This window comes from Trichomonas vaginalis, chromosome V (genome assembly GCF_026262505.1).
Source record: "Trichomonas vaginalis G3 chromosome V, whole genome shotgun sequence".
Taxonomy (NCBI): Eukaryota; Parabasalia; order Trichomonadida; family Trichomonadidae; genus Trichomonas; species Trichomonas vaginalis.
In genome coordinates, this window is record NC_067207.1 from 31,884,978 (window position 1) to 31,896,979 (window position 12,002).

The 12,002-nt window shown below is 28.4% G+C and overlaps 8 protein-coding genes across 8 annotated transcripts; 3 read left to right on the plus strand and 5 right to left on the minus strand.

The window, feature by feature from the left end:
- Window positions 1-68: 68 nt before the first annotated feature.
- Window positions 69-2,017, plus strand: TVAGG3_0440180 (glycosyl hydrolase; the record flags this gene model as incomplete). The annotated part of the gene is made up of 1 exon (XM_001300298.1): window positions 1,292-1,888. One exon carries the CDS (start codon window positions 1,292-1,294, stop codon window positions 1,886-1,888), a length of 597 nt encoding a protein of 198 aa, XP_001300299.1.
- Window positions 2,018-2,098: 81 nt separating this feature from the next.
- On the plus strand, window positions 2,099-2,518 carry TVAGG3_0440190 (uncharacterized protein; the record flags this gene model as incomplete). The annotated part of the gene is made up of 1 exon (XM_001300297.1): window positions 2,099-2,518. One exon carries the CDS (start codon window positions 2,099-2,101, stop codon window positions 2,516-2,518), a length of 420 nt encoding a protein of 139 aa, XP_001300298.1.
- Window positions 2,519-2,617: 99 nt separating this feature from the next.
- On the plus strand, window positions 2,618-2,926 carry TVAGG3_0440200 (uncharacterized protein; the record flags this gene model as incomplete). Its single annotated transcript, XM_001300296.1, has 1 exon — window positions 2,618-2,926. One exon carries the CDS (start codon window positions 2,618-2,620, stop codon window positions 2,924-2,926), a length of 309 nt encoding a protein of 102 aa, XP_001300297.1.
- A 372-nt stretch (window positions 2,927-3,298) lies between these two features.
- Window positions 3,299-4,305, minus strand: TVAGG3_0440210 (protein serine/threonine kinase protein; the record flags this gene model as incomplete). Its single annotated transcript, XM_001300295.1, has 1 exon — window positions 3,305-4,270. The coding sequence occupies one exon, from the start codon at window positions 4,268-4,270 to the stop codon at window positions 3,305-3,307; it is 966 nt and encodes a 321-aa protein (XP_001300296.1).
- Window positions 4,306-5,174: 869 nt separating this feature from the next.
- On the minus strand, window positions 5,175-6,523 carry TVAGG3_0440220 (SUMO transferase protein; the record flags this gene model as incomplete). The annotated part of the gene is made up of 1 exon (XM_001300294.1): window positions 5,398-6,147. The coding sequence occupies one exon, from the start codon at window positions 6,145-6,147 to the stop codon at window positions 5,398-5,400; it is 750 nt and encodes a 249-aa protein (XP_001300295.1).
- Window positions 6,524-6,587: 64 nt separating this feature from the next.
- TVAGG3_0440230 (small Rab GTPase RabF2) lies at window positions 6,588-7,381 on the minus strand (the record flags this gene model as incomplete). The annotated part of the gene is made up of 1 exon (XM_001300293.2): window positions 6,796-7,377. One exon carries the CDS (start codon window positions 7,375-7,377, stop codon window positions 6,796-6,798), a length of 582 nt encoding a protein of 193 aa, XP_001300294.1.
- Window positions 7,382-8,169: 788 nt separating this feature from the next.
- Window positions 8,170-9,282, minus strand: TVAGG3_0440240 (spectrin binding; the record flags this gene model as incomplete). Its single annotated transcript, XM_001300292.1, has 1 exon — window positions 8,170-9,282. The coding sequence occupies one exon, from the start codon at window positions 9,280-9,282 to the stop codon at window positions 8,170-8,172; it is 1,113 nt and encodes a 370-aa protein (XP_001300293.1).
- An 83-nt stretch (window positions 9,283-9,365) lies between these two features.
- Window positions 9,366-9,702, minus strand: TVAGG3_0440250 (proteasome regulatory particle assembly; the record flags this gene model as incomplete). The annotated part of the gene is made up of 1 exon (XM_001300291.2): window positions 9,366-9,702. A coding segment is annotated over one exon (337 nt), but the record flags the coding sequence as incomplete, so codon positions are not given.
- Window positions 9,703-12,002: the final 2,300 nt, after the last annotated feature.

Below are 12,002 nucleotides of genomic sequence, written 5' to 3' on the forward strand. Positions count from 1 at the left end.
AAGTCTAGGTTTTTGCATTTTAAAATGTTTGTTACCTTATCTTCTTTCAAAAGTGGCAAAATTTGTTTTGAAATTTGAAAAAGATATTTTTATTTGCATAAATGACATTCAACTAAGCTGTAGCATGATTCTTTTGCATGCTCTAGTTTTTTTCTCAGTTCAATCTCCTTCCATACTCTTGCTTTTACCAGTAAGATCGCACCAAGATTCTCAAAATTTAAGATCTCCAAATTTTATGTCCAACTCCAATTATCAAACGCCCTCATTAACGCCACTCATAGCCATCTTTCATGCATGAGAAATCGTTATGAGAAGATTTTTTACGGCTAATTATCTGATTCAATTCAGATCAATACTCAAAGCCCCATTATTTATTTATAAATCCTTGTTTGTCGCCTATGCGAATAAAAATTCTTTTTATATTTTAAACAATTTTTTTCACTTTGGAAGGAGAAAGGTGACTAACATTTTAAAAATGCAAAAACCGACAAAACTATTCCAAAATTTACCATCGAAAATTTTCCCAAAAATTTTCAAAATTTTCCCAAATATCCATCAACATTTTTCCCAAAAAATTTCACAGGAAAGTTTGCCAAAGCGGAACCCAACTAATATGTTCAATTCATGAAAATTTTATTTTAATTTACTAGGTTTATATAAACTTTTGAACCTTTTATAATGTCTATAGCAACTCAAATCAATTGCAATTCATTAATTTATTTGTTTGAGACAAATCATTAATTTATTGATTTTTTTGAAACAAAAAAGGACATAGGAACTATTCAATTTGTTTGTAATCCTTTTTTATCCACACTTGCTGAAAAAATAAAAAAATTAATTGTTATATAAAATATCTTTGTATTTTGATTACATATTCTATATGTGGTATTCCGCAAATCATATTTCATATTCCATATGTGGTATTACATATTCCAATAAAAGGCACTTAATGTGCATTTTCTAATTCAATTAGATTTGCACATTAAGTGCCTTATTATTATAATAACTTTAATATGGAATAAGTCGAGTTTATTCCAATATACGAGCTTATGCTCATATGTCGGGTTAAAATCTGGCGTTTGGCAATGTCGCAAAACGCCGATATGCTAATTCCTAAAAAATTTTTTTTATGAAAAAATTCTTTATTCGCAAAAGGTATAGTATTTGCTCATGTACGAACATATGCGAGAAATTCCCATTTTATGATATTATTAATGATTTGGTCAACGCATTTTTGATGTGTCTCATTGAAATAATTGAAAAACTGTATATTTCAAAAGCAAACTAAGAAATGAACGCTTATAAGATCATCGATGTAAGTGTTTGGCAAGGCAACATTGATTTCAATGCTGCAAAGGTAAATAGTGGTATTCAAGGTGTTATGATCCGCGCTGGTTTTGGTTCTGCAGCTGGCCAGGAAGATAAACAGTTTGCTAACCATATGCGCGAAGCAATTGCTGCAAATATCCTTATTGGTGCATATCACTATGGTTATGCTAGAACAGAAGCACAAGCAATTGCCGAAGCAGATTTTTGTGCTAAAATTATCAATCCATATAAGAGTCATTTCAGAATGCCAGTTGCCTATGATGATGAAGATGCTACAATGAATGTTGGAAAAGTTCAAACGGCTAAAAATGCAATAGCTTTCTGTAATCGAATGAAAGCTTACGGATACAAGCCAATGGTTTATTGCAACTTGAACTGGGCCAGAAACTATATTGATATGTCTATGATTAACGCTGCTGGAATTGAAGTTTGGATTGCTCAATACAACTCTGTTTGTCAGTACACTGGACCCCATACAATGTGGCAGTACACTAATGCACTAAAAATTTCTGGTTACTCTGCCTGTGTCGATGGATCCTGGGTTTATAAGAATTATTGAGCATATAATAAAATAGTGGTAACTTAATACTCTTTAGATATTTTTGAATTAGATTAAAGTACTAACTTAATGATTTGACTTCCTTTTTTTCTCCATGAAAAAATTGTTGTTGATCAAACGCAAGCGAAATCTAATACCGAATTTAAACTGTATATGTAACCAGGAAACAAAATATCAGTTTATTTTTTAATCTTATTTTCCTTACATTTCATGTCTGGACATGTTGTCAAATCTCCAGATACAAAGAAAGATGCAAATCCGAAATCACCAATAGCTCCTCCATGTCATCCAAGACGTTTCACAAGAAAACCCAAGACAAATTTTAAACAATACGAAGATTTAACAACAAGAAAGATTAAACAAGCAGAATTACGAAATGAAATACAACAACTACAAGATGAAATCAACGATTTATATGCTAGTTTTGATCAAATGAAAGAAAACGAACAAGAAGAATACGAAAAGACTTATGTGTTCAATTCAAAGTTCTATCCTGATAAAAACAAAGTTAATACAGAAGATAATGACTATTTCTCTAAAATTCTTTGTCTTGAAGACGAACATTTTGAATTGACTCAACAGATTTCCTTTTTTACAACATTCTATTCAGATAAAAATATTAAGAAGTAGGAAGAAGAGATAATTACACAACAAAAATCAATAGAAAAATTAAGAGAATCAATTGTGAATTTAGAACTTAATTCAGAGCTTCAAAATACAAGCGAATTGATGGAACTTTCCAGTAAACGAGAACAGTACTTTGATATTCTGAATGAAAAATATTATTCGTACAAAACTCAAATTAAAGAGTTAAAAGAGGAAAATAAGCAACTTGAAGATCTAAAAGAAGTAATGCAGATAGAGAACAACTCTCTTTCTAAGAATAGACTTCTTATCAAAGAAATGTCTTCTCAACTGGCTGATTTGAAAGAAAAAAGACAACATTTGGAAGGTATGGCCGAAATGAGAAAAACCTTTGGAGTTAAATCCAGTCCGAAAAACAAATCTCCAAGAAGAAAGACAGCAAAACGTAAATGAGAGACAAACAACTATTTACCGTTTATTGTGGAAGGCAATAATAATATTTTGTAGATTTATCCAAAAATTCGAAATTTTATTCAATATTTGGATAATCTAGATGAAAAGGAAACTTCATCGTGATTTCTTTTGTTAAGAATATCAATATATGGATGATTCTTGAGCTTCAGACTAACAACAATCCTAGATTTAAAAGATTTTCAAAATCTTGTTATTATATTGATGGTATGAAGTTCTTTTATGGATTTTATTGTGTACTATAACTGTTCACTTGATTTCTTTATGGTTATATTCTAATTAAATTTGATTTCAAAAAATAAGTAAAAAATTATTAATTATAAAAACATACAAACAAAATTTTAGTTGAATTAAATCGATTCAATGAGATATAGGGATTGGGACTCTTCGGACGCGAATTTTCGGTAATAAATTGTCAAATGATCTGAATTCTTTGGATTGCTTAGAAGCATATACAGTTATTGGCTTGGATTGAAGCTTTGGAAGTGATAATTTGTTGCTATGAGTGTTTCTAATCTTGATACTATTTGCCAATAACTCTTGAATGTCAAGTAAAAGTTCAGAAGCTGATGGACGTTTTTCTGGATCAAATTCAAGGCATTTAGAAACAATGCCATTCATTGGACCAGTAATTTGATTCTTAATTTCTAAAACACCTTTCTTCATGTCGAAAAGGTGTTTGTTCTTCTTTGTTGTATCCCATGGATACTCATTTGTAAATATAAGATGAGCTGTAACTCCAAAACTCCAGATATCAGATTTGAGTCCATAATATGTATCATTCTGAAGGATCTCAGGAGCCATATAATATTCTGTTCCGCAAAATGAAGATAGCGCGTTTCCCTTTTCTTTTGATAAACCAAAGTCAACAAGCTTTGGATTGTACTTTTCATCAAAAATAATATTTTCTGGCTTGATATCTCTGTGTGCAATACCTTTTTGATGAAGATATTCAATTCCTTCAAGGATTTGATATAAGATTTCGATTTTTTCTTTTGTGGAGAAGAACGTGCCTCTATTTAGATTTGTTTGAATATCATTGTTGCAAAGATATTCCATGACAATCATAATAATGTCTTCTTCATAGATAACATCATAAACTTTAACAATGCTTTGATGATTTAAGCGTGAGAGTAATCTTAATTCATTCTCTAAATATCTGAGCATTCCATAATTAATGATTGTACTTCTATCAATGATCTTTATTGCAACTTTTTGAGATGTTTTTTGATCAATTGCAAGAGCAACAACGGCAAAGGATCCTCTGCCAATGACCTTTGTGATCTTGTAGTGCTTGACAACGTCTGGTATGCGAACATTTTGCATTGTAATGAATATAAATAATGTAAAAATGGTTTTAAATAGCTGACCAATATTTTCAATTCAATTTGAATATTCAATTGAGATATCATTGAATATGAATATTTCCGGGCTAATGATAGATTTCCATACTAGAAATTGTATAGATAACTATTAATTTCCAACGATTTACATATTTTACAAATAATCATTATTCAGTACCTGTCAATTTTGAAAATATTATTCAAAAATCGATTTTTATGAAAATCCTAAATATCAATATACAATCTATAATATCGTTAAACTAATAATATTCGAGCTCTCAAAATTTTGAAAAGATAATTAGCAGCATTAAATAAGCTTTCAAATTAAATGGTCGTGTCAATTGGTTATTTTTGCGATTTTTCGTCAGGATCATTCGTTTAATAAAGATATCATTATCGATATTCGATATTGTCAATTACCTCGTTTATTCAATAGTTTACAATTATTAATATTCAATTATGAACTGTTGATTGTCAATAACGTAAAACAATGTTATAATTGCCAAATTTGAAATTTATTGTGATGCTTATTGTTTATAATCTTCTGATATTTGATTATTAAAATTTTTGTTGCATTGTCAATTTTTTCCTTTTGAAAAACGTGCTATCGAGAATTTAATTTTTACAAAAAATATTTCCATTTGCAATAACACGGAGATGTCATCGGGATTTTCTTGTGAGTTGGGTCAATTAAATAAATTTTATTAATTTTTTATCGATTCGATTTTGGCCAAGAGAAGATGAGATAGTATGTTAATGGTTTAGTGTCAATTTCTTCACAGCCAATTACCAATATAATCCAATATTATGAAGAAATCAAATTGAAATCATGGTAATTATATATTACGATTGGAAAATGATAAAAGTAAAATTTGTGAATTAAGTTCGTCGAATATTATAAAAAATTTACTAAAAACAACATTTTATAAAACATTTTTGTCTACCAAGCAAAAGATCCTTCTTCAAATTCCCCTGCATCCTGATTTAGTCCCCATGCGTTCTCGATTGCTTCATCCTTTGCATGATTCACAGTACCAACTCTAAGATCCTCGAAAGGTAGTGGATTATTGCATATAGGACAAGTCCATATGCCTAATGCTTGACTTGTAGTTAGATAGGAAAGTAAATCGAAGCAATTTCATGATTACAATGACAACCTTTTGCCGGAATTTCGATTTGGTGACCAGTAATAGGGCATAAAGCAGTAATATCAGTAAATGGAAAACTTGGTCTTGCAGATATTGTGTTTATGATCTGTTCAACCGTATTAAATTGTGCCCACACTCCAATGAGAGAAAATGGAACTACAATTCCTTCTGTTTCGATAACCAACCAATTCTTTTGACCAAATGGGGCTAGAACATTGGTAACATCAACCGCGGTTATATCATTTAATCTTCTCATTATTGTATTACCGTTCAGGATCATTTTGAATGGCATTGGCGAAATTCCTGCTTGAACAACAGCATATATTAAGAACCTAGGTTCAGTAATACTCAAAGGAGGCTGTGTAACAAATGAAACTGCACTATCATTTGTAACAACATCAAAATGTAAAGAAAGAGTACTATTCTCTGGAAATGTGTAGAAAATGCTTGGAGATACTAAATTTATTGATGATAATTTTGCTGATAATGATCTATTTAATTTAAAAGCAGGATTCACAGTAAGACGAGGTAAAGACTCAAAAGATCTCGGTGTGGTTGATGCTGGAGGACGAAAAGGTGAAACATATGTCATTGGTCGGGATGGATCAATCGGATCAATCATTTGGGAGTTGTTTTCAGGTGCGTCATTGAGGAAGGGAGTTAGAAAGCTATCTGTCGAATCGTCAAATGGTGAAAACAATGAATATGTCATCTTAAATCTGATTTTGACGGCAAATTTGCATTTTTTTATGTCAAGCTGACAAAAATATTTTTATATAATATATCTGTATTCGCAGCCAAATCTAACAGAGAAATGTCGAACAATTTTGAATGTTGTCTCAAATTTGAATTTGAATAGCTGACAATGGCAACAATTGGCAGAAAGATAATCGCGATGACGGTGAAGCAGACGGCGTTACTTAAAGAACTGTTATAGAGAAATGCATCGATATGTCGACATAGTGCCAGAGAAATGAAAAATCAAAATGAAAAGAAAAATATATTTTTCATATTTAAAAAAAAAATCAAATTGAATCATTTTTACATAAATTATTTAATGTTTATACAATTTTGTAAATATTTGCATCTAAATGAGATGATTTTAAAATTAATCAAAAAAATATTAAAAATATTTACTTTCATTATCTATGATAAGCTTAAATAGATATTGACTTAAGAATGATGATGAATTTATGAGATTCAGTGCTTCTTAAGTAAATTATAAAAAAAAATATAAATTATCAAGTAAAAACTATATAATATATGAAAGAACATTTACAAATCTAAATATATATAGAGTAAAGATAGTAATATAAGTAATTTCGAAGAAATAGATTCGTCATATAAAGAAAATTTGAAATTAACAGCATGATGATTCCTGATTTTGAGTCTGAGCTATATTTGGACCATAAGCGCTTTCAAATGTTGAATTAGCTGTAACATCCTGAGCGACTTGTATGAAAACTTCTTCAATATTAACTCCGGTCTTCGCGCTTGTTTCGAAATATGGAATATCGAGTAATTTTGCATATTGTTTTGCTTCTGACATTTGTACAACTCTAATAAATTCGAGGTCGGATTTATTTCCGACAAGTACAAGGGATATTGAGTCTCCTCTTGAAGACTTGAGTTCATTTATCCATTGTTTTGCCTTCGAAAAGCTATTCGCATCAGTTATATCAAAAACGACGATTGCTACTCTTGCATCGCGATAATACATTGGAGTTAAAGAACGGAAACGCTCCTGTCCGGCTGTATCCCAAATTTCAAGAGTTTGCTCCTTGCCGCCGATCATGACATTCTTTTGGAAAAATGCTGCTTGCATTGAAGAAACAGAATTAATCATGAATTGTCCATTTACGTATCTTTGAACAATTGATGTCTTTCCTGTATGCGTTGTTCCAACAAGCACAACTTTGTTTCGATATTGGATTCCCTGCATTCGGAAAAAGTGAGTGGTTCAAAATTTCTCTAATTTTTGATTCTAAATATTTAATTACATCAATGCATATTCGATCGGTAATTGAGCGATAAAAATTGAATGGATTCTAAAATTTCGTCACTTTTGTTATCTGTTTTCATAAATTGAAGTTCACCATCTCCATTTCTAGCTTGAGAAGCCTCATAATCATGGTATAGCTGGTATCAATCATCAGAATCTTAACTTAAGACCAAGAAAAAAAGTTAAACAGAACAAGATTGTCTCCACTTGGAAATGACACAAAATACATAATTTTCGAATTATTTGTTTTTATTTGTTTATTGTATGGTAAATAGATATACTATAGTTATTATTAAAAATAGTTTTAAATGCTAGATAACTGATATTTATCATTAAACTAGTTGGGTTCGATGATAAGCAAGGATTTTTATAAGGATAATGAAGTAAGTCTTACTATATCGATTTATATTACGTTTTATCTTTATAGTAGGTGAGTTTTGACTCAACCATAATGATCACATTTTTGAGAGTTTTATATGCAAATGCCATGTAGAGTTATCTCAAATATTTTAGGTAAATACACCGGCAAACCCTGGAAAATAAATGAGAAGATTTTACTACAATAATTTAGAAGTTTTTTTTCTCCAACTGAAGTTTAGAGTTGGAGAAGATTTTTCTCCATACGAGATCCTTAGGTATTCATTAACTGATAGTGATTTTTCCAATATTATCTTTTTAATTGATATTCAAAAAATCGAAATATTTATAAAATTATCATTTTATGTTAAAACATTAGTTTTTTGCACCATGTGAAATAAGAAGTTCGGCGGTTTTTTCACTATGATTTAAGGCTGTTTTATGAAGAGCAATTTCTCCATCTTTATCTTTTTCATTGATATTTATACCATGTGAAATAAGAACTTCAGCAGTTTCTTTTCTATTCTCACGTGCTGCATGATGAAGAGCGGTTTGTCCATAATTATCTTTTTCATTGATATTTGCACCATGTAAAATAAGTAGTGCGGCGGCTTCTTTATTATTGCATTCTGCTGCAATATGAAGAGACGTTATTCCATATTCACCTTTTTCATTGATATTTGCACCATGTAAAATAAGAACTTCAGCAGTTTCTTTACTATTCTCACGTGCTGCAATATGGAGAGACGTTTCTCCATATTCACTTTTTTCATTGATATTTGCACCATGTGAAATAAGAACTTCAGCAGTTTCTTTACTATTCTCACGTGCTGCAATATGGAGAGCGGTTTGTCCATATACATCTTTTTCATGGATATTTGCACCATATGAAATAAGAAGTTCAGCGGCTTCTTTACTATTATATTCTGCTGCAATATGAAGAGCCGTTTCTCCATATTCACCTTTTTCATCTCCATCTAAAAGTTTTTTATTGATATCTACACCTAATGAAAGGAAATATTCGCAAAGAGATGGAATATTGAGCATTGTTGAAAAAATCAAGCAGCTGAATAAAAGATTAGTTTGATCGTAAAAAACTAAAAATGAATCAAGATTATTATATTTTTTGCAAGCATGCAAGTCGATACTCATGATATACTCATTCACTAAGAATGTTACAAAATCAATGTTATGTGAAATAATTGCATATTCCATGCATTCTTTATCTGGTTCTTGTTGTTTCAAACATTCACTCATTATCTCATGATTTCTTCCCAAAAATGAAAATGTTAGACATCTTTTTGCTATTTTTGAGTTAAATTTAGTTCTTAAGAACTTGAAACAATCAACTGCTCCATAGTAACAACATAATTCAAGTAAGTAATATCCATAGTAAGAATATGGATATAAACTACTTTTAAATTTTTGATATTTATCAAATCCTTCTATTTTAGTGAATGAAATGAATACTTCTAAGTCATTATTCATGATTGCTCTGTAAATTGTATTTTCTTTAAGAATGTCGAGATTTTCTGATTTAATTTTTTCGAAATTAGCAGACTTGTCCAATTTCATGCCATACTCTTTGTAAAACAAAAAGTTTGAAACATATTCAACATTGTTGATCTCTTTGACTTGATAATCATCTGATATGAGTTTGGCAAGAGATAAATATGACTTTGTATAGCGATTATTATACCGAATGATATCCAAAATATCTTTTATTATAATTTGTGGAAGACATTTCTTTGAATCAATCAAATTCGTTTTGATCATTTTGTAAATTGAGTTTAATTCTTCTTCTTTTTCTGTTTTTAGCTGATATAACGCATCGTACGAATCAATGAAATACTTGTAGACACTTCGCAGTTTACTGTATTTGCTCTGATTACTGTCTTGATCAGACATTAAAAAATTTAAGAAGTAAAATATTACAAAAGAGATTGATCAAAATGTGGTTCACTGTTTTCCTGTCGTACGAAATTTTTCAAATCTAGTTTGCTCAAATCCATGATTTATTTCATTATTTAGGAAGCAATGGAGTCAGTAAGACTTAATGTTAGTATCGTTTGTTCATATATCAACAATGAAAAAAAATATTGCCAAATCTAGTTTGCTCAAATCCATGATTTATTTCATTATTTAGGAAGCAACGGTGTCAGTAAGACTTAATGTTAGTATCGTTTGTTCATATATCAACAATGAAAAAAACAAGCATATCATGTGATTTATTGATCTGCAGTGTGAAGATATATATTTGATCAAATATAATTTGGGGCCTCAGGTGGCTTCGCTTGCCCTTCGGGCAAGCACGCCACCTTCGGCCGAATTTAATAATTTTTTGAAAAATTGCAATATTCACTATTTGGTTGGCGCTTGCGCCAAAAAAATAATGAAGAATACTAATATATGTTTACTTAAAATATGATTAAAATTTCTGAACGAAAACTATCAAAAATAAGTCATAAAAATATAAAAATAAGAATCTAATTTATTGTAGAATAAATATCCGCAAAGTCTTCGTAACATCTTATATACTGTCTTAATTCTATTGGCGCTTCGCGCCGATAGAATTAAATGATAATTGCCCAAAATCAAAAATGACACCATACCTTTATTGGTCATTTAGAAAAGTCTGTGACAACTTATCTTGAAATATGATTCTCATATACAGTAATTGACTGACAATCACATATTTTTCTGCTATTGACTAAACCTCTTCCAGAGCTCTCATTTATAAACCAGAATCGACCAATGTAGTCCAAGTCACAATGTATATTCAAGGCAATATATTTTCAAGACTCAACAATTTTATATTTAATTCTCATCAAGTATCTTAAAATAAGAATGCACATAAATTTGATTCTTCCAATTGACAAGACTTCCATTTATACACAAAATTTCAGAAAAAACCAGAATTTTCGAAAAAGTGACACCAACTATTAAAGTTATTTTATTACTAGATTTATTTACAAATTATAAGATAATATCATTAACCGAATATATTTTTAATATAAATAAAAAACTTTTTTTATACAAAAAATTACAATCAATCGATAAATATTATAAAACATTTATTCCAAAAAGATTAAGTAATAGGTGGGATCCTGCATATAATATAATTTTATGTCATAAAGTTTACAAATTTTAGATGGACCACAGTGAGAATGTGAGTGGTTAATTTAAAGGTGGTCTGATAAAGACATCGAAGCTTACTCAACACAGCATGAAGCAGTTTCTAATACACAATCTTACTAGTGGTGTTTCGGTCGCCAGCGCTCTCATAGGGGTGCTGATTTCAAAAACCACTACTTCAAATTATTCAACAATACTCAATGCAGCATGAAGCAGCTACTACTGCTGTATCTTACTGGTACTGTTCTTCGCTTCTTACTATCAACTCTAAAACTAGTTTGATGTATTATTTATTCATATATAAATATATACATATATAAATATATACATATATAAATATATACATATATAAATATATACATATATAAATATATACATATAAATATATACATATATAAATATATACATATATAAATATATACATATATAATATATACATATATAAATATATACATATATAAATATATACATATATAAATATATACATATATAAATATATACATATATAAATATATACATATATAAATATATACATATATAAATATATACATATATAAATATATACATATATAAATATATACATATATAAATATATACATATATAAATATATAAATATATACATATATAATATATAAATATATACATATATAAATATATACATATATAAATATATACATATATAAATATATACATATATAAATATATACATATATAAATATATACATATAAATATATACATATATAAATATATACATATATAAATATATACATATATAAATATATACATATATAAATATATACATATATAAATATATACATATATAAATATATACATATATAAATATATACATATATAAATATATCATATATAAATATATACATATATAAATATATACATATATAAATATATACATATATAAATATATACATATATAAAATATATATATAAATATATACATATATAAATATATACATATATAAATATATACATATATAAATATATACATATATAAATATATACATATATAAATATATAAATATATACATATATAAATATATACATATATAAATA